Source organism: Spinacia oleracea, chromosome 1 (genome assembly GCF_020520425.1).
Source record: "Spinacia oleracea cultivar Varoflay chromosome 1, BTI_SOV_V1, whole genome shotgun sequence".
Taxonomy (NCBI): Eukaryota; Viridiplantae; Streptophyta; class Magnoliopsida; order Caryophyllales; family Amaranthaceae; genus Spinacia; species Spinacia oleracea.
The window spans coordinates 108,593,191-108,615,385 of NC_079487.1; the positions used below are offsets into that span (position 1 = coordinate 108,593,191).

The 22,195-nt window shown below is 36.0% G+C and overlaps 2 protein-coding genes and 1 long non-coding RNA gene across 3 annotated transcripts; 2 read left to right on the forward strand and 1 right to left on the reverse strand.

Moving 5' to 3' along the window:
• The first annotated feature begins 1,553 nt into the window (after positions 1–1,553).
• Positions 1,554–4,565, forward strand: LOC130466106 (uncharacterized). The gene is made up of 4 exons (XM_056834829.1): positions 1,554–1,627; positions 2,959–3,077; positions 3,813–4,208; positions 4,299–4,565. Exons 1-3 carry the CDS (start codon positions 1,594–1,596, stop codon positions 4,038–4,040), a joined length of 381 nt encoding a protein of 126 aa, XP_056690807.1. The 5' UTR covers positions 1,554–1,593; the 3' UTR covers positions 4,041–4,208; positions 4,299–4,565.
• A 7,388-nt stretch (positions 4,566–11,953) lies between these two features.
• Positions 11,954–14,779, forward strand: LOC130466107 (uncharacterized). The gene is made up of 5 exons (XR_008926127.1): positions 11,954–12,082; positions 12,167–12,321; positions 14,122–14,191; positions 14,293–14,391; positions 14,493–14,779. It is a non-coding gene; the product is annotated as an uncharacterized lncRNA (long non-coding RNA).
• A 1,032-nt stretch (positions 14,780–15,811) lies between these two features.
• On the reverse strand, positions 15,812–18,799 carry LOC110793348 (peroxidase 4). The gene is made up of 4 exons (XM_021998214.2): positions 18,504–18,799; positions 18,203–18,394; positions 17,903–18,068; positions 15,812–16,444 (listed from the first exon to the last, which is right to left on the reverse strand). Exons 1-4 carry the CDS (start codon positions 18,711–18,713, stop codon positions 16,065–16,067), a joined length of 948 nt encoding a protein of 315 aa, XP_021853906.1. The 5' UTR covers positions 18,714–18,799; the 3' UTR covers positions 15,812–16,064.
• Positions 18,800–22,195: the final 3,396 nt, after the last annotated feature.

Sequence of the window (22,195 nt, forward strand, 5' to 3'; positions counted from 1 at the left end):
TGAATTCATCATTCCTGATATAATAATGTTGACCCCCCAGAGAAACTTTGCATACTATTTTCTTACGTCACTCAACCAAGGGACTGGTTTTTTTTTTTCTGGGGAACTATGTGAGGTTGATACTATTAGTTCAAGAACTATAGAAGTATTCTTACGTATATATCTTCTGAACTCCGCCACTATTAATTGGAATTTGCGTAGTCCATGACTTGAAATATTTGCATAGTTAATGACTTGAATCAACATGGTCTTTTTTCACGGGTTTCTCCCCTATATTGTGTAGTAGTATGACTGCACAATCAGAAGAGCGAAACAAGGAGCCTTTGTAGCCTCTTGCGTTTATTTGTTTGTAGCCACGATGCCCTTATGGATGCATTTTCAATTTGGAGAAGATCATACTAAGCTCGTGCAATGTTATCTGATATATGCCAACAGTCCCTTGTAGATGTATTTTCAACTGCTCGTGGTTTGTTGCTAACGAGTTACTTACAAGATACTACTCACAAGTGGATGTTTCAACTCTGATATTGTTCAAATCAACTATAGCTCTTCTTGGTCTCAGTAGTTTAAGAATACTTTGAATTCAGATGGGTATATTAACTATTCTAATCTATACTACTATTTAATAGCAAGGATGCATGCAAGAAATATAGAATGCACGTGTCCCCTTTTGTTATTTTTTTTTAAATTTTTTTTTTATATTTCAAAATTCCAAGTACTGTATTTTCTTTCACGTCGTTCATCAAAATCACCTCATATCGCTCATATCGCTCATCTCCTCTAATATCGCCTCTCTCCTTTCAAAATCCTCAACCCATTAAATTTGATTTCCATCCCATGGATTCCACCAGAAACTTCCATTCCCTCCCCCTAATTAATCCTTTAAACTCCATCCTGATCAAACACTTTTAAAAAGTTTATAAATCAAATATAAGTTAATCAATTTCCTCCACCAAGAAGAAAATTGTGTTGGTATGATTAATCCTGTTTTTTCTCACTTGCTATATTGACATTTTAAATAGGTTCATCTATCTTTTCCAATTTGATTTAAAGTTTTGTTTCTGTCTTTTCCAATTTGATTTTACTCCCTCCGTATTTTTTTAAGAGATACACTTGGCCGGGCACGGGTATTAAGAAGAATAATTGAATGAAATAAAATAATAAAGCAAGTGGGGTTGGATAGATATTTTAATAATTAAATATGTGGGGACCATGTCATTTTGGTGGGTGGAGGGTGGGGTGGGTTTATGAAAATATTTGTTTAATAGGATGGTGGGTGATAGGGTATATTAGATGTATTATTTAATTAGATGGTGGGGTTGATAAGTTACTAAAAATGGCAAGTGTATCTCTTAAATAAATACGGCCGGAAAAGGCAAGTGTATCTCTTAAAAAAATACGGAGGGAGTAAGTTTTAACTATTTATTTCTACGATATTTGCTTGACTATGAATTTTCTTTCTTTTAATTGGGGGTTTATTCATAATAATTTTAAAATTTAATCATTAAAATTGTCAATTCATGCATACTAAGTATAATTTTTGGGTTTGGAACCTGTGTGCAGGTGTTTGTACGAATTTAATTTAACGAGTTAATGGTGGATGGGACGGACGGAAATCTGAGTATAGGTAATCTTCTGGTAAAATTCAGATTTTTATTCATTGATTTGAGAAAAAATGTGTAACGAAGTTGGGATAGAAGAAATTGGTTGGTATAGGTTGGATTATTTGAATGAGTAGTTCGTTTGATCTAGAACTATAATGTGTATGCCTATTCAATTCGAAGTTGGATTATTAATTAATAGTAGTTAGTTTGATCGAGAACCTGGAATGTGGGTGTTTATACAATTTGGTGTTACTGTTGCATGAATTTGGTGTGTTTATATAATGGGGTATTAATTGTATAGTTTTATGATTTTGTCAAGTTAGCAATGGTTGATGAAATGTCAAGGATATTAGATGCTTCAATATATGGCATTATGGCTCGGTAGTGTGAAACCCCCTCAATTTTCTCATTGACTCACTTTCTCCAAAGCAATATCTATTTCGTATGTCCATTCGACACTACGTATTTTCATTCAGCCTTTTCTTTTAATTAACCTTTCATAACAATCTCCCTTTTCAATCTAAGTACTCATCTCAAACATGTTTTATACTATATGTTTGGTGTTTTTTTAGCGTACTGGATTCAATTTTACTGATTTATTTTTCAATTTTTTCTTCTCTTTTTGCTATTTCGTGTAGTTCTCTGAAGCAACATACAGAGTAATGAATATAAATGAAAATATAACACAAATTCAACAACTTGCAAGACTTGGAGTTTTAGCATCTACTTTTGAACAGGTTCAGGTCATATTAACTCCAAATTTTTCACTTACATGCAACTTTAAAATATTTGTGTCGTTTCATACGGAGTAGTATTGTCTGATTTTTGAACAAAATAGTCAGAAACATATAAAGTCATTGCTTTTTTCACCAGAGTGTTTTTTCTTCACGTACTTCATTAAAAGTGTTTTAAATTATAAAGATGTGAATGTTTTTTAATAAAGGAAAAGTTATCAGAAATTAACCTGATGTCAAGACCATATCCTGACGTATATACTCCGTAATTTGAACAGATGAAATTTAATTGTTTGTTGACTACAAAATAAGTGTATGCGATGATATTGTGAAATGTATAATGTACGTAGTTACACAATAATAGTGTGGTTGATGATGTTGATCGTTTATATTGCATCATTATCATTAAAATTAAATATAACTAATGCTAATTAGTTGTTCAACTATACGCCTCACTAAATTGACAAAATATAATCAAATATATCACTTTTACTCTTTTTTATGTCCAAATTACTTTGTTCCTTTTGATTGGTTGCCAAGTTTGCACATTGTATTAGAAATAAGATTTGCAAAATGTATTTTGGACTACTTATTAAATATTTTACTATCTCACTCTACAGGTGCGAAAAAAGACAACATCGTTGGAAAAAGAAATTATCAACCCTCTTATGGAGATTACGGGGTTGGTCTGCCACAAGCCTTTTCAGCATCTAACATCTTGAAGAACTTAAATTTGAAGGTAATATTGACGCAACAAGTTCTAGAGGAATTCACTAATCACGAAGACAATAATGGATCTAAGATTTAGTTGATTTTGATGCTTAAGAGAAACACAAACAAAGGGCATTTCCTTATGCCAAGGATCAACCTCTAAAGTTAGTGTTTTATGCTTCTAACTGTGATATAATGTACTTCAGTTGCTTTTGTTCGTCTTCTGTTCTGCTTCTGATCTGCTCTGCGTACTAGTCTGTTTCTGTCCTACTTTACGAACTATTCTTTGCTTTGCTGATGTGTTTTTTTGCTCTAATGTGCTGAGTTCTAAACTGATTTGCTGTTCTGCTAGCTTTAACTAACTTGATTTTATGTAACTAACCTGATTTTATGTAACTAACCTGATCTGATCTGATTTTCTGTACAGCAGTGTGTAAACTGTTCTTGCTAGTTTTAAGGAGCTATTTATTGCTTTTAAGTTGGGATATATAACCTGATATTGGTTAATGTGGTGTTTTGTTTGAAGGATCTACATGTCCCAGTTCCATGTTGCCCGGTTGTTGTGCTGGTAGTGTCTTGTCAAAGTTATCCTAATTTAGTTGCATAATAAGTTAGCATTTAGCCTGTTGTAAAGTACATGAAAAATCTTTCTTACGATGCAGAAGCTTAATATTGGAATATGGTGCACAAGTTAATTCAGTTGCGTGCTATCTTTTGCTGTCTTTTTATGATGTACATTGCTCGTATTTGCTCAATTTTTCAGGATTGGGATTCACAGAATGGTTCACAAATAGCTACAGAATTGTGTGGATTTGTAACCATTTTGTCTGGGACGTTTCTGCTTAACAAAACAAAGGACATGGGAAGTACTCCAACAGCACCAGCAGTACCTGTAACTGAACTTGTTAGGCAATATAGCAGCAATTGCATTCATAAAAGTTCAAAGCATTCTAACCTCCATGGTAGCCCAGAACGCAATTGCAGAGAATAAGCTCAATTTTTAGAGATCCAACAAATATTTTTGCCGGTTAGATGATATCTTGTCTCTTGGTGCACAAAGTTTGGGCTTGAAATGTTCATCACAAATACAGAATGGCCAATTTTTTTTAGCAGAAGTGCAGACAAATTTCTGATTAAAGGGTGGACAAATTCCTGACCTGTATGTTTTGTTTGTTGAGGTTTTACCTACTTTGTTAACTATTATAGAACAATGCATTTGTTTAACTACTAATTATGCTACTTATTACAGTTTTCTGAAGAAATTTATTCATCGGAAAATGCGGATGAGGTTAGAGACATGTGGGTCGAGTATTTGCTCAAGCAAGAAGCGGATGAAGAAAACAAAGTTGATGGTATGGAAATAACTCCATGAGTTTTGGTTCCAATTGTTGATAAGTTGTGAATTATTATATTTTGGAACTGGTTTTTGTTTTACGTTTTTTGAAATTGCGATATAAAGCTTAGACGTTTATGCAAATTACAATTAATGTAAAGCTTTTGCGTTTTGAGCATTACTTGTGGGATTTTTATTTTTTTTTGGGTAATATATCGATTACTATGGAAGTTCTCGAATTATTACAAAGTACGTATTATAGCAGCAGGTGTACGTAGTTACGTACGTAATATCGATTTTTTTTTAATAAAAAAATTTGCAAAGAGACCCGTTAGGTATAAAAAGGGCTCTCTAGTTATAATAATAAAAAATTCAAAGAGACCCCATATCTAACATATGGGGTCTTAATTTGTAAAATATAAAAATATTAGAAGTAACAAAGAGACCCTCTATATTATATATGAGGTCTTAATTTCTTGAATAAAAAAAAATAAAAAAAATCAAAGAGACCTCCTATCTTACATAAGGGGTCTGAATATTTTTAACAAAAGACCTCATATCTCTAATATGGGGTCTCTTTCCCTTCTAAAATATTTTTGACCAAGTTTACATAAGAGACCTCCTTTCTTACGTGAAAGGTCTCTAGCTTTTAACAAACAGACCCCCTCTTCTAGAGAGGGTCTCTTTATCAAAGAGACCTCTGAGATAGAGACCCCTTGAAAGGAGGTCTCTTTGGCCATTTAGGAAGGGTCTCTTTACCATTTTTTGTAGTAGTGTATCCTTGTGGGCTATCCAAAGGAAACAAAGGGGTATTACTTCTACAATACATCTGAGAACAAGGTGTTTGTTGCTCGAGATGGTGTCTTTTTGGAGAAGGATCACATTTCCAAAATGACAAGTGGGAGAAAAGTAGACCTCGAAGAAATTCGAGTCGAACAACAAACTCTAGAGAATGCTCAAGATGACATTCAGGATGAAACTCAGAGATCTTTAGAAGAATCTGGTGAGAATCATGGTCAATCTAGAAATGTTACCCCGCGTAGATCGCAAAGATATAGATCTCAACCGGAAAGGTACTTAGGTATTTTGACGAACGAGAGCTATGACGTTCTATTACTTGAAAGTGATGAACCTGCGACTTACAAACAAGCTATGACGAGCCCTAGCTCCAAGCAATGGCAAGAAGCCATGCAATCTGAATTAGACTCCATGTCTGAAAACCAAGTATGGGATTTGGTCGATTTGCCAGATGGCTACCAAGCCATTGGAAGCAAATGGGTTTTCAAACTGAAAAAGGACAAGGATGGGAAACTTGAAGTTTTCAAAGCTAGATTGGTTGCAAAAGGTTACAGGCAAGTCCACGGTGTGGATTACGATGAAACCTGATCACCAGTTGCAATGCTAAAGTCTATTCGGATAATGTTAGCAATCGCTGCATATTACGATTACGAAATATGGTAGATGGATGTCAAAACTGCTTTCTTAAACGGCGTTTTAACAGAAACCGTGTTTATGACACAACCTGAAGGTTTTGAGGATTCAAAGAATGCTAAAAAGGTATGCAAGCTAAAGAAGTCAATCTACAGATTGAAGCAGGCATCCAGGAGCTGGAATATACGTTTTGATGAAGCAGTCAGTGACTTTGGTTTCATCAAGAACGCAGACGAATCTTGTGTATACAAGAAGGTCAGTGGGAGCAAAATTTCTTTCCTAGTATTATATGTCGACGACATATTACTTATCGGAAATGACATTCCTATGTTGAACTCTGTCAAGATTTGGCTTGGGAAATGTTTTTCGATGAAGGATCTAGGAGAAGCACAGTACATATTGGGCATCAAGATTTACAGAGATAGATCTAAAAGGATGATTGGACTTAGTCAAAGCACTTATATCAATAAGGTGCTTGATAGGTTCAAGATGGCGGACTCCAAGCGAGGCTACCTACCCATGTCTCATGGAATGACTCTAAGCAAGACTCAGTGCCCAAAAACACTTGATGAGCGTAGACGAATGAATGGGATTCCATATGCATCATTGATTGGTTCAATAATGTATGCTATGATATGTACACGCCCGGATGTTGCGTACGCACTCAGTGCTACGAGCAGATACCAGTCAGACCCAGGAGAGGCGCATTGGACTGCTGCCAAGAATATTCTGAAGTACCTGAAAAGGCACAAAGATGACTTCCTGGTCTATGGTGGAGATGATGAATTAATTGTTAAAGGCTATACGGACGCAAGTTTCCAAACCGACAAAGATGATTTCAGATCACAGTCTGGGTTTGTCTTCTGCCTCAATGGAGGAGCAGTAAGCTGGAAAAGTGCTAAGCAAAGCACCATTGCGGATTCTACAACTGAAGCGGAGTACATTGCTGCACATGAAGCAGCAAAGGAAGCTATATGGCTAAGGAAGTTCATAGGTGAACTTGGTGTAGTCCCCTCCATTAAAGGACCAATAGCCCTGTATTGTGACAATAACGGAGCTATTGCACAGGCAAAAGAGCCTAGACACCACCAAAGAGTCAAGCATGTACTTCGTAGATTTCACCTTCTACGAGAGTTCGTTGAAAGAAAAGAAGTCGAGATAAGCAAGATTGGAACTGATGACAACATATCAGATCCATTAACTAAACCTCTGCCGCAGGCGAAGCACAACTCGCACACTGCAGCTATGGGAATCAAGCATATTGGAGAATGGCTTTGATGTCTCTGTTTAATGTTTTAAAGTTTTAGAGTTTAAATCTTTGTAAAACATTATTGGTTAATCATTCACAATAAATGAAAAGAATTCATTTTTCCATTTAATTTGTGGTTTATTAAATGATGAGTTCCTTCAAATTTGACGATATATTCAAGATAGACTGTCAGGACCAGTCCTGTGACTAAGAAATGTGTATCAAGTGAACTTGAATGTCAAAGGTTGAAAATGGTCCCTAATCGGAGTTTTCTATAAAATTGGACGCATAGAAAACGTTAGACGATTAGAATGCAAGATGACTAGTAGTTCTGTTTCTTGAACTATGTGGACATGGCAATGTCATAATCATTTGCATAGATACTTACTTTGGGAAGACTAGTATCGGACAAGACCTATGAAACTTTACTGTAAGAGATGAAAATCTGTCATAAGTAAATTTCATTAAATTATTAGATACTAAATCCTCAATACCTGAGTGATTTGAGATTACTTGTTTGAGAACTGGTTGCTTTGACGTTGACCAACCGTCGCACCGTAAAAGGAGGCTATAAAGGCAACGCTCAGGTAATCACCTATCAAACGAAGTCTAATCTCAAGATCGCAAGATTGGGATTGTCCTCCCATAAATCGGGATGAGATGCTTAAAAGTTGTACAAGGCCACTCGGAGAGCTAGAAACTGTGAAATGCATGGCCGTGCTCGGATGAATCATAGGCTATGATTATCTGTTTATTTGATCAGTTGAACTCTGAAACCGAGAAACACCTCTGGACATAATAAGGATGACAACTCTTACCTTATGTTCAAGAGCAAGCATCGAGCGACAAAGGAATTAGGAAATGCACACTTGTCCCTAAGGACAAGTGGGAGACTGAAGGAAATAATGCCCTTGGTCCAATTATGCATTCTATGATAAGTCTAATAAATGCGGTTCAGTATTAATTAACAAGTTAATAATTCAGTGAGATCAAGTGAGCTGAATGCCTAGCTAGAGGCCGCTTCAGTTCAAGTGGAATTAATGATATTAATCCACAGCTTACTCTTGACTGAACCCGTAGGGTCACACAAATAGTACGTAAACGGATCAAGTATTTAATGGCATTAAATACTCCATCTATGAATATTCGGAATCGACGGATCTTGGTTTCAGTGGGAGCTGAGATCGTCACAGGCAAGAAATGAATACTCCGGAAACGATGATATTGCCGGAAACGGAAATATGGATCGTATCGGAAATATGAATATTATCCAAGTCGTAGATGTTGCCGGAAACGGAAACATGGTACGTATCGGAAAATATTATCGGAAATGGAAATATTGCCAGAATCGGAAATATTGCCGGAAACGGAAATATTGTCAGAATCGGAAATATTATCGGAATCGGAAAATAATTCCGGAAACGGAAATATTAAATATTTGTTCGAAACGGAAATTAATTCCGGAATCGGAAATATTAAATATTGTTCGTATCGGAAATGAATTCCGAAATCGGAAATTTAATCGGAAGCGTATCGTACGAATAAGCATCGGACGAGGCCTGCCGGACGAGGGCCCAGCACGAAGCCAGGCCATCGCCCAGCAAGCCAAGCGCGCCACACGAACAGCCAAGGCCACGCCAGGCCCAGCGCAAGGCCAGGCCCAGCAGGCCGAGGAAGCGCGCACAGCGCGCGCAGCGCGCGCAGGAGCTGCGTGGGCTTGTAGCTCGCGTAGGCCTCGCTGCGTGGGCTGCTGCTCGCACACACGCGCATGGGCGGCCCATCGTGGCTGCCGTGTGTGTGTGCGTAAGTGTTTGTGTTCATGCACGATTCCTAAAGCATGCAGAGTTCGGTTAATGATTAAATTCCTAATTCTATTTGATAAATTAATTAATTAGAGTTCTTGTAGGATTCTAGGTTTAATTAATTTGTATCTGAATAGGATTCCAATTCCCTTTCCATACCCCTATAAATATGTGACCTGGGTTCACAATTTAAAACGAGTTTCAAAGTATTCAAAGTGAGTTTTTGAGAGAAAAATTCAATCACACATCTTGCTCAAAAGTGCCGAAAATTCTAGTACCTTAAGGGCAATTCTAGTTGGTCAATCTTAAGGCGGATCCGGACGTGCTGTGGACTATCTACGGAGGGGCGACACTTGGAGTCCTAAAGACTTGTTCTTGCTCGGTTCGGGCGCAGCTAGGGAGGGCACGCAACAAAGAGTATGCATCTAAATTATGCTATATGATTATGTGTAAATAATACGTATTCCTGGGTTAATGGTTGTTTCCGCATGATTTATGTAATATCATATGTATCATAACCTAACAATTTAATCAATCAAGTGCGTCGCAGTTTTATTAATCTGCGATGCAAATGACTCTGAGAACATCTTAGAGTCATTTGCCTCGCAGTTTAATAAAGCTGCGACGCACAGGTGTTTGTGAATTTAATTTTTTCTCAAATTCGTGCTCACCTTTTAATTGTTTTCTTCAATATTCTGACTTGCTCCAAATGACCTAAATCTATCGAAACCAGTTAAGCCCAAAACTTCCGTTCTCACCGGCTTCACCCTTCCGTTTACCAGCTTCACTGCCGTCGTCTTCCCTCATTCTGCGTCGTTCTCTCCTTCCCCTGCGCCGTTCAACTTGCTGTTCGTCCTCCTCTTCAACCTGCTGCTCGTTCTCTTCTTCCCCTGCGTCGTTCAACTCAAACTAATCAGTGTCGCTGCTCCGTGTTAACGCCGCCTTCCACGGCAGCCGCCCACGCCGCCGCCCACTCCTCCGCTCCTGGTCACTGTCTTCTCTCCTCTCCTAGGTATATTTAAAGATTGAATCTTAATTTTGATATTAAGATTGAATTTTTGTGGATATTGAATTTTAATTGTTCATTTTAATTTTAATTGTGCATTGTCTCTTGACTGTTAAGGTTTTGAGTTCGTTTGATTTTTGACGGAATAATGCACTGATAATTCTTAGAATTTCGTTGTTTAGAATTTTACTTTTTTGGCATTGGACTGCTATTCTGTAGGTTTTAGGCACGGAATTGCTATTATTTTGTGAGATTTGGATGTATTTGGGAGAAATGTGTTATGATTTTGATTGTTGTTTAAATTAATTTTCAGCTTTACCCTTATATCCTTGTAGTATTGGTCTTCTGACTTGTATTGGTCTGGTTTCCTGAAAAAATCAAAATGTTGAGAGTGAAGTGCAATTTCTCTTGCTGCAATATATTTTTTATATCATCAAATGTATGGATAATATTAATGCAATTTGCCAAATTCTGTTGCTCTCATTTTTGTACTCCATGTTTTAATTGGGAACTTGTGAAGAAACCCTTTCGTTGGCAACTTGGCATTATTTTCTTTATTTTTCTTTTAGGTAAAGAGCTTCACTATTATTTTCTGTTATGTTAAATACTAGATGTTGTTAAGGTCCCGTAAGGATTTTCATGTTGTTGCCACAGAAGCTGTTTGGTAATATGTGCTTGAATATTACGTATACTACCTCCGTAGATGCTGAAGATAACATACAAGAGTTGTTTGTGTTAGGTGTAGAAGCAATCCCGGATTGACAGAGGTTTCCTCTAGTTCTGTTGGCTTCTCCTTTTTATGTTCTTGTTTTATTTATTTTCTTCAAATTTTGTGAAGACTTAACAAAAGATAGTTGTCGAACACTTGCATATCATTGCATTGAACATGATCGAACACTGTAATTTTCAATTGCTGTTGGTAATTAGATCACGAAACTGGTGATTTGGCAATTAGACATGTAACCAATGTATAAATTTCGTAGTTATGAAGTGGACTCGGAGCAGTTGTCTTGGCATATGCTCTTTTTGGTGATTAAATTTTCTACACGACCTTTCTTTCTGTGGCAATTTGGAATTACTTATTAGTTACAATCGTTGTCAGAAACTCTGTGGAGTTGGATGTTTTAATAGTGATTTATCGCTTTTTAAATTGGAGTTCACTCTTTGAATAATCTATAATATGTAGACAGGGCAGTGATGTGTCTGTGAAGGATCTTGACTACCTTTTGTCTCTACTTGAGGAAAAGAAGAGAAAGATGGCCGGAGCAAGAAGAAGCTAGGGTTTGAAGCCAGTAATTAAACTCGCTAAGAATACAAGGAAATGGTTAAGATTGAAGCCAGTAAACTCGCTAAGAAGCATCCACGATGTCTTGCAGATGGAATGAGCTACTAGGACGGTGGTTGACTGGTACTTTCATTCCGGCAGAAATATTAAAAGTACAAGAGGTTGTGTCAATGAGATCAATCAGTATATTTCGCAACATAATCAGCTTTTGTTGGATCACATAACTGACCTTACTTTGGAGCTCTCTGATGCCCAGTTTGTGTTCTGTGATGTTTACCAAGGCTTCATGCGTATCTTGTCCAACCTTAAACACTATGGTAAGCACTTTCATTACATTACATTGGTGGAACTGTTTTTAACCTATGATCTTGTAACAATGCTGGTTATAATGTTGTACAATACTTAGTGTTACTTGTGCAGTTATATATGCATAATTATGTCTCTAAGCTGATTCTGTTGTGATGTTGGTAGTGATGGTATGTGAATTTTTGGGTGGTAGGCATCAAGGAAACAAGAGGAGCATGTTGTGGAATAGGGTGGCATGGAGCAGCATCGGGGTGCGACACCATGGAGATGGTTTGCAACCAAAGTACAGCTCATGTAATCCTTCCGAGGCCGTCAATTATCTGTTGGCCGACTCTGCCTGGTTCGGTCATCCATTGGGTGACATCTTTCATCCCTTGAGCGTCCGAGCACTGGTGAACATAGCTTCAGCAGCAGCAGCAGCAGGAGGTGTTCTGGCAACAACAATTATCGATTACAAGCTAGAAGCAGCAGCAGCAGTTCTGGCAGAAGTAGAAAGCAGCAATTCTGGCAGCAGCTGCAGTTGAAATAAGAACAAAACCAAGCCAGCCTAAAGAGTGTTTATTTTCACCAGTTGCTGGACTTTCTTGAAGTTCTCTGCCTTAACTGTGACTATCACCGTTGGTAATGCATCCCATCTTTGTATTGAAAGTCATATATTGATTTGTCATAGATTTGATTTCTAACATCTTCCATTTTTATATCCAGGATAGAGATCTTCTGTCATGATATCAGTGTGCATATTCCTCATCATATCTCTCCTAAAATTCTAAGTTACGCACACAATCAAAATATCTACAACTATGGCGAAACCAAGAAACACAAGCAGATCCACAGTCACTTTAATCTGGTCTTCTCATCTGGTAAGCTTCACTTCATCCCTTTTTCTTATTTTGATTTTCGTAATTTGTGCACAATTGTCAAATTAGAATCTGGATTTAATATTGATTGATTGGGTACAATATTCTGATACATAATTTGTATTGTATTGAAATATTTGCTTGAAAACATTCCTTAGGTTCTTTAGTTCAAAGTTTGGTTCGAAAACTTCATTTTTGCCTAAAAATGACCTAGAACGACCCAATTAGCCTTAAATGTGAAATAATAGATTATAAAGAGCCTTAGAAAGTTATAACTATGCATATGAGACGTGTAATAAGTTTGAAAACATTCCTTAGGTTCTTTAGTTCAAAGTTGGGTTCGAAAACATCATTTTTGCCTTAAAATGACCTAGAACGACCCAATTAGCCTTAAATGTGAAATAATAGATTGTAAAGAGCCTTAGAAAGTTATAACTATGCATATGAGACGTGTAATAAGTTTGAAAACATTCCTTAGGTTCTTTAGTTCAAAGTTGGGTTCGAAAACTTCATTTTTACCTAAACATGACCTAGAACGACCCAATTAGCCTTAAATGTGAAATAATAGATTGTAAAGAGCCTTAGAAAGTGGTAAATATGCATATTAAAGGTGTAATAAGTTTGAAAACATTCCTTAGGTTCTTTAGTTCAAAGTTGGGTTCGAAAACTTCATTTTTGCCTAAAAATGACCTAGAACAACCCAATTAGCCTTAAATGTGAAATAATAGATTGTAAAGAGCCTTATAAAGTTGTAAATAAGCATATTAAACGTAGAATAAGTTTGAAAACATTCCTTAGGTTCTTTAGTTCAAAGTTGGGTTCGAAAACATCATTTTTGCCTAAAAATGACCTAGAACGACCCAACTAGCCTTAAATGTGAAATAATAGATTGTAAAGAGCCTTAGAAAGTTATAAATATGCATATGAGACGTGTAATAAATTTGAAAACATTCCTTTGGTTCTTTGGTTCAAAGTTGGGTTCGAAAACATCATTTTTGCCTAAAAATGACCTAGAACGACCCAATTAGCCTTAAATGTGAAATAATAGATTGTAAAGAGCCTTAGAAAGTTGTAAATATGCATATTAAACGTGTAATAAGTTTGAAAACATTCCTTAGGTTCTTTAGTTCAAAGTTGGGTTCGAAAACTTCATTTTTGCCCAAATATGTCCTAGAACGACCCAATTAGCCTTAAATGTGAAATAATAGATTGTAAAGAGCCTTAGAAAGTTGTAAATAAGCATATTAAACGTAGAATAAGTTTGAAAACATTCCTTAGGTTCTTTAGTTCAAAGTTGGGTTCGAAAACTTCATTTTTGCCTAAAAATGACCTAGAACGACCCAATTAGCCTTAAATGTGAAATAATAGATTGTAAAGAGCCTTAGAAAGTTATAACTATGCATATGAGACGTGTAATAAGTTTGAAAACATTCCTTAGGTTCTTTGGTTCAAAGTTGGGTTCGAAAACATCATTTTTAAAAATGACCTAGAACGACCCAATTAGCCTTAAATGTGAAATAATAGATTGTAAAGAGCCTTAGAAAGTTATAACTATGCATATGAGACGTGTAATAAGTTTGAAAACATTCCTTAGGTTCATTAGTTCAAAGTTGGGTTCGAAAACATCATTTTTGCCTAAAAATGACCTAGAACGACTCAATTAGCCTTAAATGTGGCTACTACGTATATAATTGCATTTACACGTGTAAACAAAATATATAATTGCACTTACATGTAAAATATTCTTTGCATTTACATGTGTAAACAAAGTATATATAATTGCATATTTTATCGAATGTGTAGTGCTTTTCGGAGTTACAAGAGACTAGGTGGACAATCTAAGGGAACTAAATTAACATGGATTCCAGCACAGGTATAATTAGTTTATTATTTACCTAAGAAGCAAGTTTTTCAAAATTATAACATACAATGTGATAGAAATTTTACTTGTGTTATTTATTTTAATGCATTTAGTGTGCTCAACAACCGGGATCACTAGATTGTGGCTACTACGTCATGCGTTTTATGTACGACATAATAATGAATCATGGTAATAGTCAAGATCTTACTAAGGTATGTTCTCATAAACTACGTACTTTATATAATAAATTGAAGTACACAAAACTATTATATTGATCGATCGTTGATAAATTGAATTATTTACACTTTTTTAGGATTTTTCAAGAACATTGCCTTATTCACCGGAGGAGATTAATGAGGTGAAAGATTTTTGGGCAGATTACTTCATGAACAATGTCGAATTTTTAGCTTAATTTGTAATATGAACTTGATCTCTAGCTAGCTACGTACCTTTGTTGTAATAATTTTATGTTTGTTGTAACATGTTGGTTGATCTATGACGAATTTAATTGCCTTTTATTGGGAACGTTAATTACGTTGTAAACTTTTGTGACAGGTATTATTTATAAATGTATTCCCGGTATTGGGAATGAAGCGTCTAATTTCAAAGACGATCATGTCGGAATTTCCAACTATAATATTAAAAAACGAATTTTTTTTTTTAAAAAAATAAGTCATTTGCCACGCACGTTAGCTTAATGTGCGAGGCAAATGACTTAATTTTTTGGCGCTAAAATTGTCATTTGCGTCGCACATTAAGCAAATGTGCGTGGCAAAAGACTTTTTTTTTTGGCGCCTGAAAGTCATTTACGTCGCACATTAAGCTAATGTGCGTGGCAAATGACTTTTTTTTTGGCGCCTAAAAGTCATTTGCGTCACACATTTAGCTAATGTGCGTGACAAATGACTTTTCAACATGGTGCCTGAAAAGTCATTTGCCACGCACATTTGCTTATTGTGCGACGCAAATAAGGGTCATTTGCGTCGCACATTTAGCTAATGTGCGTGGCAAATGACTTTTCAACATGGTGCCTGAAAAGTCATTTGCCACGCACATTTGCTTATTGTGCGACGCAAATAAGGGTCATTTGCGTCGCACAAATGTGCGACGTAAATGACTTTTAGTCATTTGCGTCGAGAGCTTTTGCCACGCACGATGTGCGACGCAAATGTGCTTAAAAGTGCGATGCAAATGACCCTTTTTCCACTAGTGAGATCTAAACTATAGAAGTAACATACCTAAACTAAAAAAGTACCTCCTCTAAAATTTTTTTTTTTAAAAAAAAAGTAACATATCTAAACTATAGAAGTAACATACCTAAATTCGTAAGTGTGAACTGGTCTCACCATCAGTTGATGGTGATGACAGTCTCATATAAGAATTTGGGATTAACATATGTGAGCCGATAAACTAGAACATACAAATACATGAGTCCAAACACGGGGATTAAAAGAGAAAACAATGGAGTTTTTTTGTTTTGGTACTCACTCGGGTAGCATATTAATTAAACAAAAAACAAGAGGGGGTAAGGTTAACGTTATAATTTTAATAGCAAAAAATTACCATGCATAGTACTTTGTAACATTGTAGCTAAAAAGAAATTGTCATTTTGGGGAAGTTTTGGAATTAAAATTGAAAGAAGAAAGTAGTTGTATACTGTTATACAATCCTTGTGAACCAAAAAGAGTAAACTTACATAGACAAATTTTACAATTATACGTAACAAATTCTTACGGCATAACTAAAACAGTAAAAACACAAAGTGAAAGCTTAACTACTATGGGCCAGTGGCCTCTTTGGGATCGTAACTATAAAAAAAGATATAGTAACATTATGGTGTCCTTGTATCATTAACTAAGGTACGTACAATTCCTTGATAAGGAAACTAGTTAATCATTCTGCAATTCTTTCTTATCTCGCCGTTTGAACCAGTGAGCGGTTTAATATCTCCCATATTGTTCATGGCGGTGGCAAAATCGGAGTAAAATCTACCGAGGTTGCCGCCGTAAGTTTGGACGAGGGCATTGGTGGATAATTGTTGATCAGAGTGTAGAAGACCCTTTTGATTGATGATGTTCTTGTAGTAATCGTTGTCGAAGCAAGTCGGGGTTTGAAGGTCCAAGGGTGCTAAGTTGTTATCCCCTGAGTTACTTGCTCTTGGACAATTTGCCTGCCTTGTTTTCGCAAATGACTCGTCAATGTTGCTTTCATTGTATATGCGACTCCTGAAACTTGTGCACCTTGCTTGTCCTATTGTATGGGCACCTAATAAAGAATTTCATAATAATATTATTATTATTATTATTATTATTATTATTATTATTATTATTATTATTATTATTATTATTATATGTTAAAATTGTGTATGTGAGATTTACTATATATGATAAGGACTTCTCAAGGACCACACAAATTCTTATTATTTATAAGGGTTGTACAATAATTAATTTACACCGGAGTAAAAGTTAACTCAAAATGCTTAAAAGTTATGCTTATATATATAAAAGTTATCTATTTTTTAGTGATAAATTTTTTCATTTTAATATAACTTATTTCTTTAAAATCACTAATCTATTACTATATACTAAAAGAGACACCAGGAATGACACGTGTCATTTCCTGGTGAAAAAAAATTCCCGCCAAAAACTCTTTCCTAAAAAGACATATTTATTTTATTCTTTTTTTTATTTTTTCTCCTTTTGTATAAATGTTTATATATGGAAAAAAAATATGGATTATGAAATATGCCATTATTAAAATTTTGGTAAAATTTTAGTCAAACTATCATGTCAATAATAGAAAATATTTTTACTCGATATTTTGGTCAAATTAGCATATTAAATACATCAAATATTTTAGTCAGATCATCATATTAAACATATACTACCTCCGTTCCTTAATGTTCTTTACGCTTTGGAATATGTGTCCAAAGTATGAAAACTTTGACCGTGGATTCTCACTGTTATACACATCAAAATGTTATCATGAAGATCTTGTTAGATTGGTCTCGTTGTGTATTTTCACAATATCAAATTTTTATAATTTTTTCACCTACAGAAATGGATATATAAATCGTTAAATATTGCATTGGAGTCCGTGCAAATAGTAACCGTAAAGAACATTAAGGAACGGAGGTAGTAAAATATATAATACGTAGTATGTTAAAATATGATAAAATGAGTACATTCGAGATTATTATTTACGCAATAGATTTAAGGGATAAATAATTCAAATAAAATTTTTATAAAAAAGATGGTCAAATAATAATTTTTAAATATCCGTGCGTGCACGGGACCTAATCTAGTAATGTATAAAACTAATCATTTAATCCTTTAAAATGTTTATCTATCACCTTTTATTTATTAATATAAAAGTTAATCAAAATTAGGTTAAAATTACAAATAAAATGGGTTAAAGTTATTTTGGTGTATAATAAATTTATTGTACACCTTGTGCGATGCAAGAGCTTTTGCAACAACAATTACGAAGTGCATAGTTTTGTAAATATCTACTAAGATAAAATTATTGCAATGGAGTCAAAAGAATAATTAGTAGTAGTAATATCTAGTGTTGAAATTGCATGCAAGTTGACTTTAGTAACCATATGATTATGATGGCTTCTTTGACAAGTAACACTAGCTCGCTAAGATTTCTTCATAGGAAAAAATTCTTTTATTTAAATTTGGGTTGAAGTTAAGAGCAAGAGGGCCGGGATAAATATACCTGATAAAGCGACCATATCAGTGGTGGAAAGGCCTTGATTTCGGAAACTTGAGATCAATTGACTAAGGCTAAACGTTGGTTGTGGAATGTCGTTGTTTGCGTCGGATTGGCTGGCTGTCCTAGCATCTCTTCTGCCCAGCTTTACATTCCAAGTTGGTCCTCCAAGCTACAACAAAATTTCATTAAATTAAGATTAAAATTACCAAGTTATGTAATTAAAGTCATTTATGAATAATGTTGTAGTTTGATGTTGTACGTAGCAGTAAATAAGTTTGTCGTTATTTTTAGTTTTTTACTCACAGTGACAACAGAGTCTCTAGCTGTAATGGCCAAGATGTCGGCACATGAGACAATGCCTGGACAAGCATTCTCAACAGCAGACTTTATTTGGTCGATCACCTCGAATCCTCTAACTGAGCCATTATTAGGCCTTGCCATCTTTTCACCCGTGAAATTAGAAGTATCGTCTAGTAAAAGTGACCCATCACATCCCTGTTATACATGTAAATGTTCATAAGTACGTACTCCGTAAAAAAAAAATCTTGTAAATGTAAAAAGTAATGTAGTTTATCTAAAAATGAGATTATGTTTAGATGTTTACATTAACAAAGCAGTCATGAAAGAACAAACGAAGGAGAGAAGCGCCCATCCTATTCTCTCTATTGATAGCAGATTGCACGACAGATTTCACCGTGGAATGGAGATTGGGGCAAGAGCTAGAGTAGAAGTTCATGGTTAGTTGAGCATTCGAGCTCACCACAAGAAGGTAAGACACGATGAATATAACCATTGAACAAGAAAAAGAAGCCATATTTTTCTTAACTAGAAGGAAGTTTGTTAGCAAAACTACAAGCAAATGAGTATTGCTAACAACTTAGGAAGTGTGGTTGGAGCAAGCTTAGAGGAAAGTGCGTGATATTTATAGTAGTCTTGTAGGTAAAACTTTCTCAAGGTTAATTAGTATGTGGGGCCCTAACAAAATGCCTAGTTGCATGTGATTGTCTTTTTAAATGTAGTAATTAGCGGTAGGATTAGAGTGAACCAAGTACAAAATGAAAAGTCAAGTGTTGGAACCAATCAAAGGGCAGGTCAGACCGACCAGCCATAAGTTATCATATTGCGACTTAGCTTGTGCAGTGGACGAACTAACTAAAAGAGACTTGGTAGACATTAGAAAATCACGAAAGTTTGACATTATCGCAAATGGACCCACCTTACCTAACATAAAACACGGAGCAGTTAGCCCGTAAAGAGGTAGAGAAAGTAGATTCACCACCCCAATTTAACGAAGCAAGGAGTTAGGGATCCAACTCATGTGTACAATTTAGAGCTGTCAAAAACTGATTCGATCTGAAAATTCAATCTGAACTGACCGAATCTGTAATTAATCATGACCCAAAATTTTGATAAAATAATTAATCCGAAACCCGACCTGTACCCTACCCAAAAAAATCGATGACTGATTTTAACCCGATGTTGTATGACCCGAAACCGAACTCGACACCGACCGAAAAATGACCGATAACCGAACTGACCCGACTGAACAATGATCTGAACCCGATTCGATACCCAACAATGACCTTAACCCGAATTTTACCACGTAACCTGTTAGTGACTCGACTTGTGCAGTAAATTTTTTACTCTTGAATATTTTGGGATTACGAAATCAGTTATTGACTCAATCTTAACCTGTGTTCGAGAGTGAACTTGACCTGAATTTTAATCGCCCCGAAGTTATCTTATCCGAACTTGACCCCAAACTCGAGATTAACTGCTACAAACTCGGCTATATAAGACTCAAACCCGAAATTGAACCTGACCCGAACCCGACTTGTACCCGACATGACCTGACCGAAAACCAACTAGACCGAACCCGACCTGCACCCGAAAATAAAGTGACCCAAAACGACCGGAAATGTTCATGACCCGAGATCCGAGATGATCTGCCCCGAACCCGATCCGATAATGGTGTATCCAAGATCTTAAAATAGGATAGACATTTTCAGATGACATACGTATTCTATAGTTTGCATACTACGTATAAAATAAATAAATTAAATTACATGTATATTACATAAAAGTAAAGAACATCATATTGTATATAAAAATAAAAAGAAGAAATACGGTGTTGCTATGGACCGAACCGGTGAGCTATTGAAAAGATGCAATTGCTTATATAATTGCAGTATATAACCACTAAGATGCAATTGCAGTTGTGTATCTTTTATGGGTTAAATATTACTTATATAATTAGCGATTTTGTATTTTCAGCACATTTATTAGTTTTTTTTTAGGGCGAAGGGTAGACAAAAGTGCAACATGGATCCGTCCATGCGATCCGATGATCTATTTTAACAGCTCTAGTACGATGCTCATTGTGTGTTACATTTAAGGAGTAAAAGAACATAAATGCTTTATGGCGCGATATTATGATAACAAAAGAAGTATGGGACATGTACTTCTATTTTTAAAGCTACAACAAAGAACATATGTATTACTACGTAGTTAGTTACTTAGTTATGAATTTATTATAATGTATGTTATATTGGTTTACAAATTCAATGTATAGTACTGTATGTTATATTGGTTTACAAATCCATTTGTGTTCTTTTGGTGTATAATGAATAATTCATGACTATTATTAATTGCTTGTAATTTGGTGAATTAAAGTAATGATTCATGTTTGTTTTGCTAATGTCAATAAAATTACGTTTTTTGAATGTGGTGAGCTCATCAATGATCAGTTGGTGGAGGATCGTAAAATTGGTTTGTTAGTAAAGATTAATATGATCAGATCACAACAATAATACTTTTTTTAATGCAATATGATGAATCGGATGAAAATCGTTCTTGTGGCTACAACAAATCATTATATCATTGCCCCTATTAAAAATATTGTATTTTCATCAATATGTGCAAAAGATGTCCCACGTTACAAAATTTCTAGATTATCATAGTTTTGATGAATGATTATCATAGTTTTGACTATATTTTTATATTCAAATTTATAACTATTTAGTAATTGTTCCGGTGTTGTAAAGATGGAAACAATGGGCTTCGAATGAAGGCCCTTTTGTATGTGTTGAAGATCTTGCTTGTTTGAATGAGTGGAGTCCGAATTCACCTGCACAAGAGCAAAGTTACTAGCCTCGGGGGTGTTTCCGAGGAAAGCCCCTCCGCTGCCTAAGTAAGAATGATGCTCGGATTCTAGAGAGAAGTTCTCTAGAAGAGTAGTCTTAAGGCGGTAAATTGGACGTACCTTGAGGTGTGAGCCTTGGCGGCCTATTTATAGTGTTTGCATAATAAATGCCCATAGGTCATTTATTACTATTGGGCCTTGGGCCTTAATGGATGGCTGAATAGCCACTGGTGGGTTCGATGTTGTTGTTTAGAGCCATTGGGCTTTGGACTTAGTGGCCCAATTGAGAGTCAATTGGGAGCCCAAACAACATGCCCCCCAGACCCGGTCCATTTAGAATTAAATGGGTGGGTTTCCAGCTGTCAGAAGTCCGAAAGTTCCCTCTCTTTTTTGAAAAGGGATGATTTGCATTGATGACAAGTGTTGGGAATTGTACTGTGTCATGGAGATCGTGGGTTTGAGGAAGTTGATGCGCCCTTTCTCTTTTCTATAAATACTGGGTGCTTTGCTCCTTTTGAACTTTTTACTCCTTATTTCAAACCCATTCTCTCTCTAAATTCCGGCGATCGCAGTGTAATTTGCTTCTTCAGATCTACGAAATTCGGCCAACTTTAGACTTCGGGAACTTGTGTTGTTCGCTTTATCGGCGAATTCCGCTTCGGAAAAAGGTAATTTGTTTCTGAGTTCTCCTTTTTTCTTCGTTCTTCCTTCTACCCCTCAATCTAAACCCTAGATCGAGATTTCGCGACCATGGCAAAGAATAGGGGCAAAAGCAAGTTCGTTGTTGGCTCCTCGAGTGAGAGAGAGAACGTGCCTTCGGGGAGGTTACCGAAATCTTCGAGGGGTCGACCTTCGGAGAGGCCGTTGGAGAAGAGTGCGATTGGTTGGGATGCTTCCGAAGATGAACGCGCAACCTCTGGTGAGAGAGCTGGCTTTTCGGGTGCTCGTCGTCGTTACTCCGAGTTTCCAGTTCATTGGACGGAAGCTGATCCGAAGGGCAAGTATGCCTCAATTTTGCATGAGACCACGCAGATCGACGGTCCGTTGGAGAAATCGGTCAGCGGTGACTGGTTGGTGGAAGCGAAGTTAGGGAATTATCATCGGAAGGCCGAGGAGCTATACGGAATTCAGCATGCCTTGGGGTACTGGTGCGA